Source organism: Rhinolophus sinicus, chromosome 18 (genome assembly GCF_057876585.1).
Source record: "Rhinolophus sinicus isolate RSI-liver-muscle chromosome 18, RSI-T2T, whole genome shotgun sequence".
Taxonomy (NCBI): domain Eukaryota; kingdom Metazoa; phylum Chordata; class Mammalia; order Chiroptera; family Rhinolophidae; genus Rhinolophus; species Rhinolophus sinicus.
The window spans coordinates 24313958-24334722 of record NC_142518.1 but is presented as its reverse complement, the minus strand read 5'-3'; the positions used below and the strand labels follow the sequence as shown (position 1 = coordinate 24334722).

At 37.6% G+C, this 20765-nt stretch overlaps 1 protein-coding gene across 8 annotated transcripts in view; it reads left to right on the top strand.

Annotated features, from left to right (window-relative positions):
- The window catches only part of DMD (dystrophin), a 2122179-nt gene that overhangs the window by 456963 nt on the left and 1644451 nt on the right, over nt 1-20765 (top strand). For all 8 annotated transcript variants that reach the window (XM_074323910.2, XM_074323908.2, XM_074323912.2 and 5 more), the window contains exons 3-4: nt 10830-10922; nt 12927-13004. In XM_074323910.2, the coding sequence (XP_074180011.2) occupies nt 10830-10922; nt 12927-13004 (171 nt within the window). The remainder of the gene's footprint in view (nt 1-10829; nt 10923-12926; nt 13005-20765) is intronic.

Sequence of the window (20765 nt, the reverse complement as noted above, 5' to 3'; positions counted from 1 at the left end):
AGTATGTAGAATTATCACTGTACTATTATCCGTCAATTACTAATTCAACTTAAAATTAGAAGCAATTTTGTTTGTAGGCTATATAATTGTATCTGACCTTCAAAAACCTCAGGGGAAAGAAAAAGAATAAATTAGTTAAATTATCCTTAATTTATTGAAAGAGATTATGAAATGCAGAAGTAAAACTTATCTAACTCTGACCCTGAATAGTGTTATAGTCAAAGAAGTCCAGCTCAAACAGGAGTTACAACGTAGAGAACGGTTAAAACATCTGGAAATAGATTGCCTAAGTTTGGATTCATATCTACGACTTATATGCTGTGTGACATTAGTCAAGTTACTTATGCTCTCTACCTCAGTTTTATCATCTGTAAAATGGGAATGATTTTAATTGATTGTTGTGAGAATTAATTAAAATAACCCATGTGCAGTGCACAGATTTTGTGGTTGACGTAAACTAAACACTCAACGTTTATTACTCATGTCTTTATAATACATGACGTTGAGTCATATGACATTGCCAATATTTGACCGTATTTGACTGCAGAATTAAATTTTGCATAGGGTTCAAACTATTAGAAGGGAACAGAGGTATAGCAGGGACAGAAGTTCTTTTTTACATATTCTGTCCTGTATGACTTTTGTCCTTTCTGTATGTCTCCTGTTCCCTTGATTTGGCAGACCCTTCTCATGGGCATGGATGAAGAGAGAATGAATACTTCAAGGCTGACTTCCTCCTGGATAGGGGTAGGGAATGATTAGGAAGAGGCTGTGTCTTGTCACATAATTGTCTGCACACAATTCCACTGCAGTGTAATTGAGAAATTATCAGAATGTTAATTTTATAAATACAATTTACATTTATGAATTAAAGGCATCTTCAGATGACCTTTGATTATAAGGTCTCCTCCTACTGGATCTGAACAAGACTGAATAGTCCTTTCTCCCTCTGCATTTTGCCTGGAGCTAAGTGCTAATTGTTGGCATTTCTCTAGTATTTTTTCTTTTTGAATAATCAGAGTTTATTTAGATACCTTTGAAATGAAGTGCTTTGTCTTGCAAACCTTATGCTGTGCTTTTCTGCCACAAAAGCCAGTATGGGACAGGATATACTCAATCTCCATTTCCATTACTGGCTGTCTCAACCTTAAATTCTATACCTATGTGATTCAAAAGAAAAATTGAATTTAACTTTCAGAATCTTAAATCTATAGGGAGTAATCAAACATGGTACAAGAAAATTAGTTACAATTATGGTTTGAAGGTTTCCACATAGTTTAAAAGAACTATCTCTGAATTATATTAAGATTATATCTAGAAATACAAGATAGAAAATTACTTACCATAATTTTACTAATTTTTGTTTCAGAATACCTGGTAATTGAATTCGTATTGACTTATCTGATTGACAGATGAGAAAACTCAGGCCTAGGTTAAGAACTTAGCCTTATTATAAAGTGTGTTAAAGATAGACCTGATCAGACAAGAAAGCCTGTCCACTTTCGTTGAAGGACACTTTACTTTTGGATTTATAGTAGACCATTTACAGAGAACGACTTGATTTCCAGTAACTGTTGTTGTGGCTACTGTTGAAATTTCTGATATGTAATCTGGTCGAAACTTTTCTCGTGTACTTGATAGTATAACATATACATTGGGTCCTCGTGATTATGTTTTATAAAGGATTACTGCCAGATAACGTTTTATATCTGGAGAGGTTGTAAAACTCTTATATTATCTAACTTAGCTCTTGAGTACTTCTTAGCTCCAAGGAAAAACTGGGATATTTCTTGATTATCTTTGTAGCTCAGATTTTAGTGCTGTTCCTGGTGTATAAAAGTCTCTAAAAGTATTTGATGCTAAGGAATAATGAATAATGTATGTTCATTTCCATCCCTTAAAGCCCATGAAACATTCTAGTACTTTGATACCCTATTGTAGAGAGAAAGTGTCCCGGTGATCCATTTGGCTCTCTGAAATTATATTACCAGAGATAGAAATAATATAGGAGGCTTAGGAAGGAACACTTAGGCCCTCATTTATTTCCTGACATGGGCATCACTGACATTGACCCCTTGGATAACAAAATGTTTGTTTCCCTGTCTGGGGTGTTCAATGTTTTGGATTTATCCCTCTGCCTTTCTCTTCCCTGGGAGGCTGAACTCTGTGGACTATGTGAGCAGACTCCCTTGCCCTCTGGCTTTCAGGTGGATTTGGCTAATGGGAACATTTACAGAAAATCAGAGGGAGGGAGGAAAAAAAGACTAGGACATTGATTCACTGCATTCATCATAAATCAAAGCTTCTGTCTTTTGACCTGCTCAGATCTTGCATTGTTTAGAGACTCTCTTTCTCTTCATTCCTGTGAGTCTAGGAGTGATAATAGTACCTCTCTCTTACCAGTTCTGGTGCTTTCTTTATACCCTGCCCTCATCTTTGTACACTGTGCCTCATTAAGGTCTCCTCAAGTTACTAAGTCCTGCTAGGACCCTGAGACCCTCAAAGGAAATTTCTACTCTCCACCTGCAGGTGATGACATTTAACAGGAAGGAGGAAACAGAGAATGTAATTAAGGTTTAGGGAGCATTTTCTATGCCAGACACCTTATGTTTATTAACCCGTTTAATCTCCATACTAATCCTTTGACATTGATCCCTTCTGTTATTTTTAGGTGAAAGTTGCAAGGAGAACTGTGGAAAATATGGATTATTGGGGTGAAATATTTTGGAATAAATTCATGATAGCTAACATTTATTGTGTGTGTCTTATAATAGAGCACTGTTCTAAGTGCATTTGATTCTTTACAACATCAGCACAAGTTTAGGTAATAGCACATCTTCATTTTATAAATGAAAAAAGTAAGGCACAGAAAGGTTAAGCCACTTGCTCCATATCACACAGCTGAACTATGGCAGAGCTGGAATTTGAACCAAAGCATTCTGGGTACAGAGAAAATATCCCCAGTATTACACTACTTCCCTGGGCTTTGTAAAACATATTTCATCAATGCAACTTTTTTTCTTTCCAAATTCTCTCTGCTTAAACCTCATCTCTTTCCTCAGTTTCCTAAAGTGAAATACTAAACCAGCATTATTCTTCTGTTTTTAAGAGACTCCCTTCAAGGCAAAACTAATCTATAATATTAAAAGTCAGTAAAGTGGTCGTCCTTGAAGGAGCTCGTACACAGAAGGGGGTGTGAGAGGGAGCTCCTAGGATGCTCATATTCTGTTCCTCTATCTGGTATAGATAATATAAATGTGTTCAGTTTGTGAAGATTCTTTAAGCTAACACTTAAGATATGTGTACTTTCCTGTTATGTGTATTATATATACCTCAATAAAATTTTCTTATGAAATACTTCTTACAACCCTTACTTAAAACAACATTCATCTGTGTTGAAAATTATCTGCCCATATATATGTGGGTTTGTTTCTGAGTTTTCTATTCTATTCCATTGGTCTGTGTGTCTGTTTTTCTGTCAATACCATGCTGTTTTTTATTATTGTTGCCCTGTAGTACAAGCTGAAGTCAGGGAGTGTGATACCTCCAGCCTTGCTTTTTTTTTTTAGGATTGCTTTGGCTATTCAGGGTCTTTTGTGGTTCCATACAAATCTGATGATTTTTTTTTTTTGTTCTATTTCCTTAAAAAATACTATTGGGGTTTTCATGGGAATTGCATTAAATCTGTATATTGTTTTGGGTAATATGGCCATTTTAACTCTGTTTATTCTTCCAATCCATCAACACAGATTCATCTTTCCATTTCTCTTGTGTCTTCTTCAATTTCTTTTAAATGTGTCTTACAGTTTTCAGTGTATAGGTCCTTCACATCCTTTGTTAAGTATATTCCTAGGTATTTTATTATTTTTGTTGTAATTGCAAAAGGAATTGTGGTTTTTGTTGCCATTTCTTTTTATGAAATTTCGTTGTTGGTGTATAGGGATGCTGTGGGTTTTTTTGTATATTGAATTTGTAGCCAGCAACTCTACTGTAGTCGTTTATTGCTTCTAATAGCTTTTTGGTGGAGTCTTTAGGGTTTTCTATATAAAGAATCATGTCATCTTCAAAAAGGGACAATTTAACGTCTTCATTCCCAATTTGGATGCCTTTGATTTCTTTTTCTTGCCTGATTGCTCTGGCAAGGACCTCTAATATTATGCTGAACAACAGTAGTGATAGAGGCAACCCTAATCTTGTTCCTGAACGTTGAGCCAAAAACATACAATGGAGAAAAGAAGGCCTCTTCAGTAAGCAGTGCTGAGAGAATTGGAAAACCACATGTAAAAGAATGAAACTAGACTGCTATCTGTCGCGATACACCAAAATTAACTCAAAATGGGTCAAAGACCTAAACATAGACCTGAAACAATAAACTTCATAGAAGAAAGCATACATACTAAACTTATGGTGTCTCCTCCAGTGCAACACGGGCAGTGAGAGAACAAGAAGGGGCAGTGAAGGGTTAAGAAAGAAACAGAAGTCAAGAGATTTATGTACTAGGGGTCAAGGGTCTCACAAACTCAAAGGACTGAGAGCCCCAAAACAGGCCACCTTGTGGCTTTTATTGATGTACACACAAGGAAGTAACATTGTTTTCTCTATGGTCTGTGAATTTCATACATTATACTAGGAAACTGATTCAAACCAGTCACCCTTGCCTGCAAGCAGCCAGAACCGAAAGTCACAAGATGTCTTAGTAATTGTTGTACGTACCTCCCCAAGGGACAAAACCTTTATGCTGAATCTTACTGATATGAATAGATGGATAACTGATGTTATTACATCATTGTATCTCTTCCCAAGCAGGTTGTGGGAAGGAATACAGCCACAGAGGCAGAAGCTCTCCTTAGCTGGGGGAAGTTGGGGGTCTGTGCCCACCTCTGTCAAACCAGTGAGTTGTCCAGATGGCCCCTATGTGACTGTGCCTGGCTTAGGTTGTTCCTTCCTTGAGGAATCTTACCCGTCATTGACTAAACAGCCATCCTTTGGGGCCAAACAGGGAGACATAAGGTATAAGCACAAAGGTGAAGCAAAGTCCCTGAAAGGATCAGTCTCACAGACTCTCCTTTCTTTAAGGGTAGGTACAAGGGACAGATGGGTAGGCTGCTGCGTGACAACATTATGGACCTTGGGTTCAAAGAGAATTTTTATGAATTTGACCTCAAAGGCAAGGGAAGTGAAAGCTAAAATAAACGAATGGGACTAATTCCCTAACTAAACTAAAAAGCTTCTGCCAAGCAAAAGAAACCATGAACAAAACAAGAGGCAACCAACTGAATATGAGTAGATATTTGCAAACAATGCCTCTGATAAGAGTCTAACATCCAAAATATATAAAGAACTTGTACAACTCAACAACAAGAAAAACCAAAGAATACAGTTAAAAAATTGACAGAGGACATGAACAGACACTTTTCCTAAGAAGACATGCAAATGGTCAACGGATATATGAAAAAATGCTCAACTTCACTAGCTATTAGGGAATGCAAATCAAAACCACAATGAGATATCACCTCACATCAGTTAGAATGACTATCATCAACAAGACAAATAGTAACAAGTGTTGGAGAGGCTGTGGAGAAAAAGGAACCCTCATCCACTGTTGGTGGGAATGCAGACTGGTGCAGCCGCTATGGAAGGCAGTGTGGAGGTTCCTAAAAAAATTACAAATAGAATTACCATATGACCCAGCAATCCCTCTCCTGGGTATCTACCCCAAAAATCTGAAAACATTTATCCATAAAAATACATGTGCTCCAATGTTCATTGCAGCTTTATTTATGGTGGCCAAGACATGGAAACAAGCAAAGTGTCCTTTGGTCGATGATTGAATAAAGAAGATGTGGTATATATACACAATGGAATACTACTCTGCATAAGAAAAGATGAAATACTGCTCTTTGTTACAACATGGATGGATCTTGAGATTATTATGCTAAGTGAAATAAGTCAGACAGAAAACGTTGAGAAATATATGACTTCACTCATATGTGGGATATAAAACTGAAAGCAACAAAGGCACAAAACGAACAAATAAGCAAAAATTCATAGACACAGACAATAGTTTAATGGTTATCAGAGGGTAAGGAGGGAGGGGAAATGGTAGAAGAGGGTAAAGGGAGTCATATATGATGATGGAAGGAGAACTGACTCTGGGTGGTGAGCACACAATGTGATATATAGATGATGTATTATAGAAATATGCCCTTGAAACCTGTGTAATTTTACTAGCATTTGTCACCCCAAATAATTTAATTTGAAAAATAAAACGATTATATGAAAACTGCCTATTTTTATTACAATGGATTGTGTTATTTTTATGGGAGCTGGTCACCAGTATTCACCAATAAGTGTTGAATCAATTTTGACCTCCTTTTTGGTGTTTCTAGGGCTTTTGGTGTTTCTAGTATGTAAAGATTTGTAATCACAGAGAAGTGTCTGGACTTTCTGAGCAACAGAGATATCTAAAACCTGACCTTTCTGTAACCAGAAGACCATGCTAAATTATTCCTGTGCTCTTTACCTTCTATGGAACATTGTATTGATCTCTCTGTTTTTTTCAGCTTAGAATATTGACATAACTCTGAGGAGTCAGAAGCTATTTAAATATTTTCACAAATGCATTTCTGTCCCATTTTCAATTTTTTTTTAACTTTGTTTATGCCACTTACCAATCAATGTGCCTGACTTTCTTTTTGAACATTGTGTATATAAAGATATAAAGAAATTCTCTATTTCTTTATATCATACTGACAGTGATCTGGAAGGATTGTTTTCTCATTTTATGATCCTTTCATCTTGTTATTTGGGTTAGCAAGGAAGAAGCCAATATATTAGTGAATGCAGGAAACTTCTGAGTAATATCAAAAGTTCACTGTTTAAAGAAAATATTAGTCATGAAAGGATTGAAGACAGAGAGCCACAGGGTTATATGGCCCGAAGAGGGTGTAATGTTTTGTGTGTTTTACAAAATAATTTTCACATACTTGAAAAGAAAGCCATTACTGATAGGGGATTTTAAGGAAATATTACTGTTCTCATGACATAAAATGTCACTTGCAACAAAAAGACATGTGGTTGTGGAAGATGAAAAGGGAGGAAAATAAAAGAAGATTTCATTAAAAATAGCCAAAATAACAAGAAAAATGAAAAAGCACTTGAAGCTTCTGAGTATTTCCCCTGTGCCATCCACAATGATCGGTATTAGTAACTGAATGTGGAGTGACATCTTCCTTCCCTGACTTTCACTCTTACATGGGTACCAAACTATGAGAAAAACAGAACACATTGTATGTGATCTCTGTACTTTGTGGTAGATTCAATATTGTACTATAATTGTACTTACTTGTGGATTTTGGTCAAAGAAAGAGAAGGCAAGGAATAATAGAAGAAAACATAAAAACCATCCATATTTATTGAGTGCCCACTATGAACAAGTTGGTACAACACACCTGCTCTGTTTCATTTCATCCTCAGTAGAGTGCTCTGACATGGTGTTATTTCAGTCCCTATTTTACTAAAGAGTAAATTGTAGCTCAGAAAGGGTAAGTCATTTGTCTGAGACAGCACAGCTAAATGAACAGGAGACGAGTTTGCAAGTCAGCTATTTCTGCCTCTGAAACGTGTACTCATATATATAATGCTGTGGAATGAGGAGTTGAATCTAGGAAAGACAGGAAAACAAGCCAAGAGAAATGAGATGTTTGCTATCCCTAGGATATTCATAGTATAGCAGGAATAAGACTGAGCACCTCACGTTACACAAAGTTGCAAGCTAAATACTGGACATTTCATTAAGCATTAGTTTCATTTTAATTAGACCACAGGAGAAATTTCACTCAAAAGTACTTGAAATTACTTTTAAGTTAAAACTGACATATATTAAGAGAAGAATGCACAATCTCCATGAATTCTTAACTTAAAACATGTGCTTTCATAGACATTTTGAACCTGTAGTCACTGTGTAATTTATGCTGCTAGACTCTGGGATAAATTCATTCAATCTCATCTGCTGGAAGGATGCCTGGGTGGAACATTCTGAGAAGCACTCTACTAGAGAATGTCGTGGATATAACAAGTAGAAATTCGATTTCAATTGTGATACTTGAATATATCATTGATTCTGTGAGTTTTCAAAGTTGTCTATGATACCAGGAACTGTCTTTTTCTCTGTCACCTCTGTTTTTTATGTCCTCCAACTAGATGTGCCTGGAGGCCTCTGACTAGCCTGCAATCCTTTACTCCCTCTCCATTTTGTTTGATTCCAGTTTCAAAGGGAGAATTATAAAATACTGGGTCTGTGTGCATGAGTTTGGATTAAAGCAAGATCCTGTTTGCCTTAATGATCTTTTTTTAGACTCCTCTCCCAAAAGCATAAGCTTTCTAGTCCTCGTGTCTTGGATGCTTGGTGATCCCTATGGCCTTGGGGTGCGAGCTTTTTCTTGTACCCGAAAATTTACCTCTTTCCCTGTCTCTGCTCTTTTGCTTGAATGAACATTTTGCCACCCACAACCTTCTATCTGTCTGTCTATCTATCTATCTATCTATCTATCTATCTATCTATCTATCTATCTATCTATCATCTATCTAGACATATATTTTTTAATAAGAACAAGTATCTCTGTCAGCTACTTTTATTTTCTTCAAAACTTGACACATCTCAGTGTGCAATATTCTTTTTGTCAATAAGTTTCAAAGCCACACACTTCTCAAGAGCATCTGTAAAAATTTGCTCTTGAAAAAGTGAAAAACCAAAACAGCATTTTCAAAGCATTATAGACCTTCAACCAATGTGGAAATAAAACCTTAATATTACTCCCAAATGCCAAGTTATTCCAGGTTATATATGAAATTCTTGACAGAATTATTATAAGACATACATTCATTTCCTTTACTTATTAGTAGAAAGCTTTCCTTAAATTTTCATGAAAATGGCATTGTTGTTTTAAGATTTACTTGTACATTATAGGTAGTAAAGATCCTTTTAAAAAATTCCAGCCTGTTAGTGTGTTCCGTTGTTTTCTTTTAGCCGTGGAGTTTTAAGCAGAACTATTTGAGTAGAATTTCAAAAGAATACCTTGTAATTATCTTTGTCAAAGCACATATGTGGCTTGATTCCCAAAGGTGGACAGAGAGGGGCTGGTGGATTTTTTTGCCAGGGTCGAGTGTTCTCATTAAGTTAAATACCTAGACATTGACTGGACTTGTTATAAATATGGCTACCTGGTTGTAGGGAGAGCCCGAATCCTGTGTCTTCAATCTTGGAAGCTTCAGGTTTGCCTTTTACCTGGAAACCAACCAGGGCTCTTCTCCATTTTCCTGACCTGTATGAGATGCAATGTTTGTATTTGATCAAAGGAGTGGATGAAAAGAGCCCAATCACCCAAAGGCTAATGTTAGACCATCACCTGATATTTTGGAGAAAGTATTTCCTGATCCTCAGACTATAGAAGTTCTCACAGTTATGTACTCCTGGGTCCCTTTTTCTGTTTCTGTGTAGCATTACCTTTTAGTACTATTTCTTTTCCCTGCTGCACACGAAGATCCACAAGAGTTGGGGTTATGTCTGTCTGATTTACCAGCATGTACTCTAGTACCAAGTTCAGGTTCATTGGTGCTCAGTAAATATTTGTCGCTGACAAATTAGGGCTTTCTAGATAACATGGGTGATGGAAGAGTTGTGAATGATTTCATATGAAGGGATTGTAAGTTTTAAACTAGAAAAATAAAATATTTGGGGGCATGGCAGAAGAAATAAAATATTTGAAAGATAATCAGATGGAAGGAGGAAATGGCTAATGAAGCAGCGAGATAAAATAGAAAGAACAAGGACTCAAGAGTTAGACAGATCAGTGTTAGAATCCTGGCTTGACCACCTTCTAGTCTTATGACAAAGAGCCACATGTTTTACCTCTTTGTTTCATCTGTAAGATGAGTATATTAATGGTAACCTCACAGAAATGTCACAATGATTATAAGATCCGCTCGTTTAGTGGAGTGTTTCTCATGAATAGTTATTATACTTCAAAATGTTACATGTTATTAGTGGCTATTATTTTTTCTCAATATAATTCCCAAGTAGGGAACTGAAGAAAAAAAATGAAAAGCTTTCACTGGCCAATTTCAACTCAATGTAAATCAGAACTTTCTAAAATTTGAACCATGTTATATGAGAATGTATCATTCGGAGGCAGCATGCAAAACCTATGCAGAGAAAACTTGTTTTATGGATGAAAGATGGTGAAACCTCTATGATTGCATATTATATTTCCAAATACACAAAACAGTTAAATTTTACACACCTATCCAGGGCAAATTGTATAATGTCTTTGTTTCTTTCTGTGTTTACTTCCCCCATGCCCAACTGCCTGATATTTTAAACATCTTTTCTCTCCTTCATAGAAACCTCATTGAAAAACATTGATCAATTAAGCTACAGAAATCCAACACTAAAAAATGTAATAGATTTGACATTGTAAAGATCGTATATTGGGTTTTTTTTTGTTGTTTGTTTGTTTTTTTACTTGGAGATTCTCTTTTCATCCATCACCCTTGGCAGATAAACGGTTAGATACAGGGGTGGTGGTTAGCTCAGTTGGTTAGAACCTGGTGCTGATAACACCAAGGTTGCTGGTTCTATCCCTGCATAGGCCACTGTGAGCTGCACCCTCCTTAAAAAAAAAGAAAAAGAAAAGAAAAGAAAAGAAAAACAAGCAAGAATTACATACATTAAATATTCTTAAACATAGCTTTAAATTTTCAAAGGAATAACCATAGAAATGGATCACTGGAAGCGTGCTTTGTTTAACTGGGTATATTTCATATTTCAGTTTGGGAAGCAGCACATAGAGAACCTCTTCAGTGACCTGCAGGATGGGAGACGCCTCCTAGACCTTCTCGAAGGCCTGACAGGGCAAAAACTGGTACGTGACTTATTTATAAAAAAGTTCACATTGACCTTGGGAGAATTTCAGACCAGAAACAAACTCAGCATAGCACTATTATGAGATCTTAGTAAAATTCACTAATTTACCAATTACCTATTTAACTAGCAATATAGGACCTATTCCTGAATAAAACAGTCGCACAATATTATTTTTGTTTTGGCATAGTCTATCATGCAGAACAAGAAAGTGAAAATATTCAATATATAATTTATGTCAATTAATAGATACTCGCTTTCAATATGTGGTATCTTTGTTATTGAATGTATTTTCATAAAGGCTTTTATGCATAATGACCTTTTATTTTATTTTATTTTTAAGTTTTTTTTATTGGGGGAAGGGAATAGGACTTTATTGGGGAACAGTGTGTACTTCCAGGACTTTTTTTTTTTCCCAAGTCAAGTTGTTGTCCTTTCAATCTTGGTTGTGGAGGGTACCATTCAGCTTCAAGTTGTCCTTTCAGTCTTATTTGTGGAGGGCGCAGCTCAGCTCCAGGTCCAGTTGCCATTGCTAGTTGCAGGGGGCGCAGCCCACCATCCCTTGTGGGACTCGAGGAATCGAACTGGCAATCTTGTGGTTGAGAGCCCACTAGCCCATGTGGGAATCAAATCGGCAGCCTTCAGAGTTGGGAGCATAGAGCTCTAACCGCCTGAGCCACTGGGTCGGGCCCGCATAATGACCTTTTAAGTTTACTTTATTTTTTATTGTGCTAAGAACATTTAACATGAAATATGGAAAATATCTCGTCATATAAAGTTTCAGTTATGCAACTTGAATAAGTTCCAGAGAATGGCTATGAACATTGTGCCTGTAGTTAGCAATACCTTATTTTGCACTTAAAAATTGATTAAGAGGGTAGATCTCATTTTAGGAGTAAATACAGCAGGCATCATGATAGTAGACTTTCTAAAACTCTACAACTGAATGAACTAATTAATCCATATATTGTAAAGAATTATGCAAACATTATTTTAAAAATTAAAGGACAAGATATGACTTTTGTGATTGACAGTGAGGGTTAGAATATGAAAGATGACTGAGGTCTGAGCTTCAGTGACGAAGAGAATTAAGATAATATTCACAGGGCGGGCCCGTTGGCTCCGGTGGTTGGAGCTCCGTGCTCCTGGCTCCGGGGGCTGCCGGTTCGATTCCCATGTGGGATGGTGGGCTCTCGACCACAAGGTTGCTGGTTTGGTTCCTCCAGTCCCTCAAGGGATGGTGGCCTCTGCCCCTGCAACTAAGATTGAACGAGGCGCCTTGAGCTGAGCTGCCGCTGAGCTCCTGGATGGCTCAGTTGGTTAGAGTGTGTCCTCTCAACCACAAGGTTGCTGGTTTCGACTCCCGCAAGGGATGGTGGCCTGTGCCCCCTTGCAACTAGAAAACGGCGGCTGGACCTGGAGCTGAGCTGCGCCCTCCGCGGCTGAGACTGAGGGGACAGCAACTTGACTTGGAGGGAAGTCCTGGAGGTGCACACTGTTCCCCAATAAAGTCCTGTTCCCTTTCCCCAATAAAATCTTAAAAAAAAAAGAAAAGATAATATTCACAGAAATTGTTTCCTTTAATCCTATTTGGCATTATATAACTTTGCTAGGCCCAAATCTCTTTTACACTTTCCTAAAAAGTATAGAAACTAACTCACTTATCTATTTTATTAACAAATGTCCTTATGCATGCTGATGTTTCTCTCTGTGGTCATGCAGTAACCCCCATTGGGCTATAGAATGAAGAGTTCATAACCTAAATAGCTTTTGTAAAGAAAACAAAAATGCTATCATTTTTCTTGAGGAATGTCCAATTCACGTTATGAAAGTCCTATGACAAGGACAATTAGCCCAAAGCACTTAAATTCATTATATTAATACTTCACAGCTTGTGTTCATTTAAAATATTCAAACTTAGAAGTGAAATGTATAAACTATTCCATTTGTAGTCGATTGTCAGTCTCTCTTCTGGGCAGTAAACATTGTTTCATTTTGTTTTCAGCCAAAAGAAAAAGGATCCACAAGAGTTCATGCCCTGAACAATGTCAACAAGGCACTGAGGGTCTTGCAGAAAAATAATGTAAGTGGAGCCCTGGACAGAATCTGGGTACCGTGAGATAGCAGGCTTGATGTCTGAGTGAGGCCTTTGACCCCAAATGCGGAGCAAAGCACCTCAAGTTCTCTTATAAATCAAAGCAGTTATTATGAAGAGCACATGTTCTAGTTCATGTGTGTCTGCTTATGGTTAATGTGATTCAGGAAGTCAATCCATGCAGCCACAGGAGGCAGAGAAAGGCATGGCCGAGACTGGATAGGCAACTCCATGTTGTGTTCTGGTTTTACTCAATGCAGTTATATTTGGTGGACAAATCGTGATCTCAGTTCCTTTTTAGCAGTGTTTTGTGCAACAAATGGCTTTTACTAAGCGATATATATATATATCATGTATAAAGTGTGTTCAAACATAATGATAGTTTGTTTGAATTCAGCCAACATTTATTAGACGCCATATCCAAGTATGAAAGTTACAGAGAAAAACCACTATTTCAACTCATAGTAAGAACTGCAAATTTGTTTTCCGTTCATCTATGTTTGATTAAATTTAGATAAAAATGTATGTGTGGTTTTACAAAAAGTCAACAATTATAGCTAAATAAGTGTGGAGATTAAAGGAGTTCTTGTCTCTTCAGAGTGACATTGAGATTCTTCCCCTCTGTCATGGCATTGGAGGCAGTTCTCCTTTCTTATTAGCTTCCCACAGTCTTTCTAATCGACCAATACCTTTACCAGGCACGTTTAGTAGCTTCCTAGTTACATCTCTCTTTCAGGGATAAATTCAAATAAATTGATCATATACTCTTGAAATAACCATAATCAGTGATAGATAAGTAATGATGTGTACTCCCTCAAATGTTGATCAGTTCACGTGGGAAATGGAAGGAAAAGCTGTGCAGCATTTGGTTGATTTTCAGAATTTGGGTTAATTGTCATAATTAAACTATGGAAATTACAGAAATATTATGCATTTTTATTATTTTCTGAAGTGACTGACTGCACTTTCAAATTTTCTACAGGTAGAATAAGATGGTCTATAGAATGTTTGCCTCAGTATTTAGTCCGACAGAACCTTTTGAAAGATCAATTTCACGTACATTAAGAAAACTGTTTGAAGATCCTGGGGGTTCACACAAAGAAAATGTATTTTTAGATATCAATTCCCCTTATTCCATTATAAAATATATAATCAAGGAAAACAGCAGAAAATTCTAAGAATTATTAGATTCAATCTATTTGATAGTTGATCTCTACCCACCAAGAAAATGTCAGATTAAAAAAATGGGGTCTTGGATCTCCTATAAAATAGTAGAGTAATGTAGCCATGGATTTTGTTTGATAAGAGCTTTGGATTTTTTGCATAGATTATTGATTATGAATCTGTGGGTTTCCTCTATATGTTATAATTATTCATTTCAGAATTTTTAATACAGGGACAAAAGAAATCCTGGCAACAAAACAGAGAAACCGTAAAAGAAAATCTCTGTATCTTTGTGATAACCAAATATTTCTTAGATGTGAAACCAAAGGCATGATTCAAAAAGAAAAAAGTTAACTTGAACTTCATCAAAATTAAAAGTTGTTCCTGTGTTCTGGATATAAGTCCTTTATATTGCCATTATATTTTCCATCTCTGTTGATTTCATTATTATTCAGTGGTGTCTTTCGATAAAGATAAGTTCTTCATTTTGATGTGGTTCATTTTTATAAATGCTCGCTTTATAATTTTGTGTGAAAATATTTGCCTTCCCAAAGTTATTATGATATTATATTTTGTTGTTATCTAAATAAGCTTTATTGTCTTACCATTTGAATTTGGATCTATATTTCACCTGGAATTGATTATTGAATTCAGAATGAGGAATGGGTTAAGATTTAGGTTCTTTTTTTCATTTGGAATCTAACTGACACAACACCATTTATTAAAAAGAATGTTGCTTACCTATTGCTGTCCAATACCAGGTGTGTCATAAAATTTTGTCGATGCATACGTGGTCCTATTTCTGGACTTTAACTCACTTCCATTGCTCTATTTGTCTATACTTGCACAAAAAATCATGCCACATGGATTACTGCAGTTTTATAATGCATCCTGGTATCTGGTGGACTAGGTTCATCGACTTTTTTCTTGTTTAGTATTTTCTTGGTTGTATTGATCCTTCGTATTTCCGTATTCATCTTCTTAATTTCCACATAAATCCTGTTTGTAATATGATCAACATTGATTTAAATCTATACTGTTGAATATTTGAGGTCTCTCCTATGATTTTTCCTTATAGTTTTTTTAATTTCATGCTTAACATCATGAGAAAATGAATAGAAAAAAATGGGCAAAAAAGTTGAACAGGAACTTCACAAAAGAGGATGTGCAAAAATCCAAGAATAATATAAAAAAAGTGTTCAACCTCAGCAGTAATTGGGGAAATTTAAATTAAAACTGCAATGAGATGCTAATACAAACTTAGAAAAATGGCTGAAATTAAAAAGACTAATAATGCCAGCAATGAAGATATGGGCTAACTTGAATTCTCACAACTGGTGGAAATGCAATTCAGACAACCATTGAAAATGGTTTGGCATTATATGCTAAATGTGAAAATGCATAATTCTTATAACTCAACAATTTCATTCTCAGGCATATCATTAACAGAAATACATTTCTGTTTGCCAAATATATATGAAAATGTTCATAGCAGCTTCATTTGTAATAACCCAAACTGGAAATGACTGTGGTATATTTGTGATGTGGGAGATTTTTGAGTGAGTGTCAGGATCATGTCTTGTGAAACTGAAGAATGGAAGCACAGACCAAGGGAGAGGCGAGGAGTTTTAAAAAAGAGGATAGTTTATTAAAAGCAAAGGATCAGAGCTTCCAAGGGGAAGGGGGTCCCGAATGGGGTGCCCCTGTGACTGAGGCAAAAGCTCTTACTTTTATACCTTTCCTTGCCTGCTTGGGGAAGGGTAACTGTTTGAAGGGAACTGTTTGAAGAAGGGAACTGGTGTCTTCTAATGAAATTTGTCTACCAGGTTTGTTCTGTTTGCCCATCCTGAGGGGATTAGCAAAATAACCCACTCTTATCTATCAGATCTGCTTTGTTTGTCAGGCCAAAAGGAATTTTGTGATTAACCGCAAGGCACTGTTACATTTTGTACTGGAGGAAGGAGTGATTTCAAAACCTGGAGTTCAGGATATGGCTGCCTTTGTTTATTCCACCAGGGACCTCCCTGGCTACCTAAAAACATGCTAACTAACCTGTCTCATTTGCATGATATGATGTTATAAAACAATGAAAATGAACAAGTGATAGCTACCCACAATACACAAGATGGATCAATCTCCTCAAAGAGATTCCAGCAAAAGAAGTGAGGCACAAAAGTTTACCTACTATGATTGTTACCATTCAAAAGGTCTTGCTGCTTGCTACACGAAAGCTAAAACTCGAGACGCGAGGTTGGTGGAAAGAAAAGCAGGTTTTATTCCAAAATGCCAGCATTAAGGAAAGACAATGGACTCCCTGTCACTAAGACTGCCTTCCCCCTCTTAATATTGCCAAAAGGTTTCATAGGCACGCGATGAGTGATGGAACAAAGGAAGGAGAAGTTGTCCAGGCAACTCCGGGGGAGAAAAAGTGCTTCCCAGAGGCTGGTCAGCTCCAGGGTCAGGAGTGAATCCCATACAGATGCAAAAACCTCTCCCAAATCACTGGGCCAGGCACTGCACTCCACAGCACAGAAGTAAACAGAACCATTGAAACTGGTTGGTGTGCTGAGTAAATGCATAGCAAACAGAGTTATTAAGGTTCTGGCAGGAGAGGAGCAAAGGAAAAAAAGAGTTCAAAAAGTCCCAAACCAAACCACTGTCAAATTACATGAGAAGTTTAAATATAAAAATAGAAGGTATAGGGTCACTGTTACATGATTTCTTTTAATTAAATTTCAAAACAGGCAAAATGGTTTCATGGGAAGTCAGAAGGGTAGGTACATTTTGGAAGGAGTGAAGCAGTAAAATGCTTAAATGAATCTTCTGAGGTGTTGAAAATATTCCATGTTTTCACCTGGTGGTTGTTATACAGAATATTTGCTTTGAGAACGTTTATCAAGCTTTACACTCAAGTACACTTTTCTGTATGTATACTTCAATTTTTAAAAAAAGTTAAGAGGAACCTATGAAATTAAAGTAAACCTGACCTTATAACCTCTCAAGTACCAAACAATGGCTGATTTCTCAATTTGACTATAGATCACCCTGCATTTTCTGAAGAAATTGTTTAATGAAATGTGATAAGCAAATATATAAAATTAGAACCTATGACTAATATAGTTGATGTAGGATATTTTCTTTGTGCCGGGATCGTGTCTCGTGAAACCGAAGAATGGAAGCATGGACCAAGGAGAGGTGAGGAGTTATAAAAGAGGATAGTTTATTAAAAGTAAAGAGTAAAGAGTCGCAGCTCTCGGAAAGAGAAGGGTTCCTGACTGGGTTGCCCAGTGATTGAGGCAAAAGTTCTTACTTTTATAACTTCCCTTGTCTGCTTGGGGAAGGGGGTTGGATCCTTCTAATGAAATTCATCTATCAGATTTGTCCTGTTTGCCCACCTTAAAGGGATTAACGAACCCATCCCTCAGATCTGCTTCTTTGTATGGCCAAAAGGGATTTATGAGATAATTTATTAACCTCAAGATGCATTCTCATATCTTTGTCCTGTAGTGAAAGAGACTTTCCAGAACCTGGAGTTTCAGGATATGGCTGCCTTTTCTTTATTTCACCAGGGATCTCCCTGTCTACCTAAGAACATGCTAACTAACCTGTCTCAATTCCCCCTCTGAAGATGTAGCCCTAACTGCCTTTAGGGAATAGGGACGATGACTGCTCTGGCTACTTCCGGCTGAGGAGCGGTGTAGAAAGAGACCAGCAGCTAGGGCTTGTCCAGAGTTCTATCTAAGGGTCCCCGGTAGATGAACAAATCCAGATGAGGATGTTGTCCTGTAGGCCATCATAGCCAACCAGTGTGTAGTTTGTAAGCTCAGACGCATTGTAGGCAACAGCATGAGGTAATACCTATAATAATGCATAAAAGAAAAATGAGAAGTTTCCTTAAATCCCACTAAACTGGGAAGCCAGGAAGTAAGAAAGGCAAAGAATCTTGTTTTTAGTTTAATATTGGAAGCTATATTATGAATTTGTTGAACTTTATGTTTAATTAACTGTGAATTATCAGAGAGATTGAAACAGCATAACCCTTTAAACTTTTTACATCCTTGATTATGTTTGAGAAGTAGATAACCTATGGCAGCTCTGTTTTTGAGAACTATTTCTCTGACCTGCTCTAACTCTTGTAGTGTCGACGGCCTTTGTTATTGAGCAAACTATTTGACTAATCTTTACTTTTAAAGCAATGGTTATAGCAGGTAAGACAAAAAGAAATAAGGATACATACCCAGCAGGGCTGAATAAATGTATATCGCTGTTACAGCTGGAGTCCAGAGTAAGTTTATTGTGATGTTTAACCTGATGAGGCTTTTGGGGTAAGAAGACAGTTAATCTACCGAGAGAGCAGGGTCCCTCAGTGTTGTAAGCTATGAAGTTATCTTCCCGTAAATGAGAAACCATCTAGCCTGCAATTTGACATGTGCATTAGAATTCATAGAGGTGGTAGAGCTACAGTTTAAACTGTTACCGTCTGAATGATTAAAGCACCTAGTGAAATTAACACATTGATTAGCCAGAGTTAGGGCTCTTTTTCCTTTACTCAGTTCTAGTGTTTGGATGAGAGCTATTAGCTCAGCCAGTTGTGTGCTGGCCCCAGAGGGAAGGCTTGTATTTTCTAAGATATTATGTAGAGTAACTACAGCATATCCAGCCTTTTGTATGTCATTTTCTGTAAAAGAGCTCTCATCAGTAAAGAGCGTCCAATCTGGGTTGTCTAGGGGTGTTTCTTGTAAATCTGCTCTAGCAGTATAGGTTTGCATTAAAACTCATTGGCAGTTAATTCTTCCTCCATCTCTAGGAGGAATGTGACAGGATTAAGGGTGGAGCAGATCTGTATTTGGATTACTGGACTTTCTAATAAGGGGGCCTGATACCTCAGGAGGTGGCTATCAGTCAGTGACTTATTAGCATTTAAAAGCCCTTGAATGTGATGAGGGGCAAAGACAATTAAGTCTTGTTCCATTGGTTAAACCTTGTCCCATTGTGAGCTTGGTGGCTTCAGGAAACAGGAGGGCAGCTGCAGTTATGGCCCAGAGGCAAGCTGGCCAGCCCCATGCTAGGAGGTCTAGTTCCTTACTTAAAATAGCCTATTGGCTGTTGTGAGGGTCCCCTGGCTTGTGTTAGGACTCCCAAAGCCATTCCCTTTCTGTCTGTTATATATAAATGAAAGGATTTTCCTGTAGGAAGGCTTAAGGCTGGGGCACTTAACAGTGCTTGTTTCAAAAGACTAAAAGCTTGTTCTGCCTCTGAGCTCCAAAGTAGCCGATGAGTATTTGTAGTTTGAGTATCTTTAATTAGCTGGTAAAGGGGGCAGGCCATTTCTCCGCATCCTGGGATCCATAGGCAGCAGTAGCTGGTAATGCCTAGGAAGCCCCTTAATTGTTTCAGGGTCTTAGGTGGGGGATAGGTAGAGATGGGACAAATTCTGTCCTCCCCTTGGGCCCTAGTCCCTTCAGAGATAATTAGCCCAAGATATTTGACATAAGTCTGACATATCTGGGCCTTGGCCTTGGAAACCTTGTAACCGGTAGAGGCTAGAAAATTTAGAAGGGCAGTAGTGCCTTGGCTGATGAGGTCTTCAGATGGCGCACACAATAAGAGATCATCAACGTATTGTAAAAGAGTACAACTGCTATAGGCAAAATCTGCTAAGTCCTTAGAGAAGGCCTGTCCGAAGAGGTGTGGACTATCCCTAAACCCCTAAGGGACTATCCCTAAACCCCTAAGGGAGGACGGTCCAAGTGAGCTGTGAAATCTGGCTTTCAGGGTCCTCAAAGTCAAAGAGATATTGGGAGTCAGGGTGCACAGATATACAGAAAAAGGCGTCCTTTAAGTCTAACACCGTGAACCATCTGGCACTTTCAGGTATTTGGGCTAGGAGTGTGTAAGGATTTGGAACTACAGGGTGTATAGGAATAACTGCCTCGTTAATGGCCCGGAGGTCTTGAACCAATCTCCATTCTCCATTTGGTTTGGAAACACCAAAGATGGGGGTGTTAAAAGGGCTGTTGCATTCTCTAAGGAGCCCTTGTTGTTTGAGACTGTTAATGATAGGTATTAGTTCTTTCCGTGCCTCGGGTTTCAGAGGGAATTGTTTCCGGCAATGAAATAAAGTGGGGTCCTTCAGATGAATAAGGACTGGAGCGGCCGTTAAGGCACAGCCAGTTGTCCCTTGTGATGCCCAAACATCAGGTTGATGTTGGTTTCTACTACTGGGAGGCAGCTAGGAATACTTCCAGGGGCTAGGAGAACAATAGTTCCCATCGCCCTCATAATGTCTCTTCCTAATAGAGGAGTAGGGCTTTCTGACATAATTCAGAATGAATGGGAGAACATTAGGTCGCCCCATATGCAGTAATTGGCTTGTCCGCAACTCTGTGGACAGTAACATGTCGATTGGAGAGGGTTCCTTATATTTTTGAAGTTGACTGTTGAACTTCTTAAGTTAACATAGGAAATAACAGAATTGAGGTTAGAATCTTAAGCAATGGGCAGCAGTTAGAGCCAGGGCTTGGAGGTCTTTTGATAAAACTTTTCTAGAGTCCTTTTTAAATTTAATTTGTTTATTTTACATTT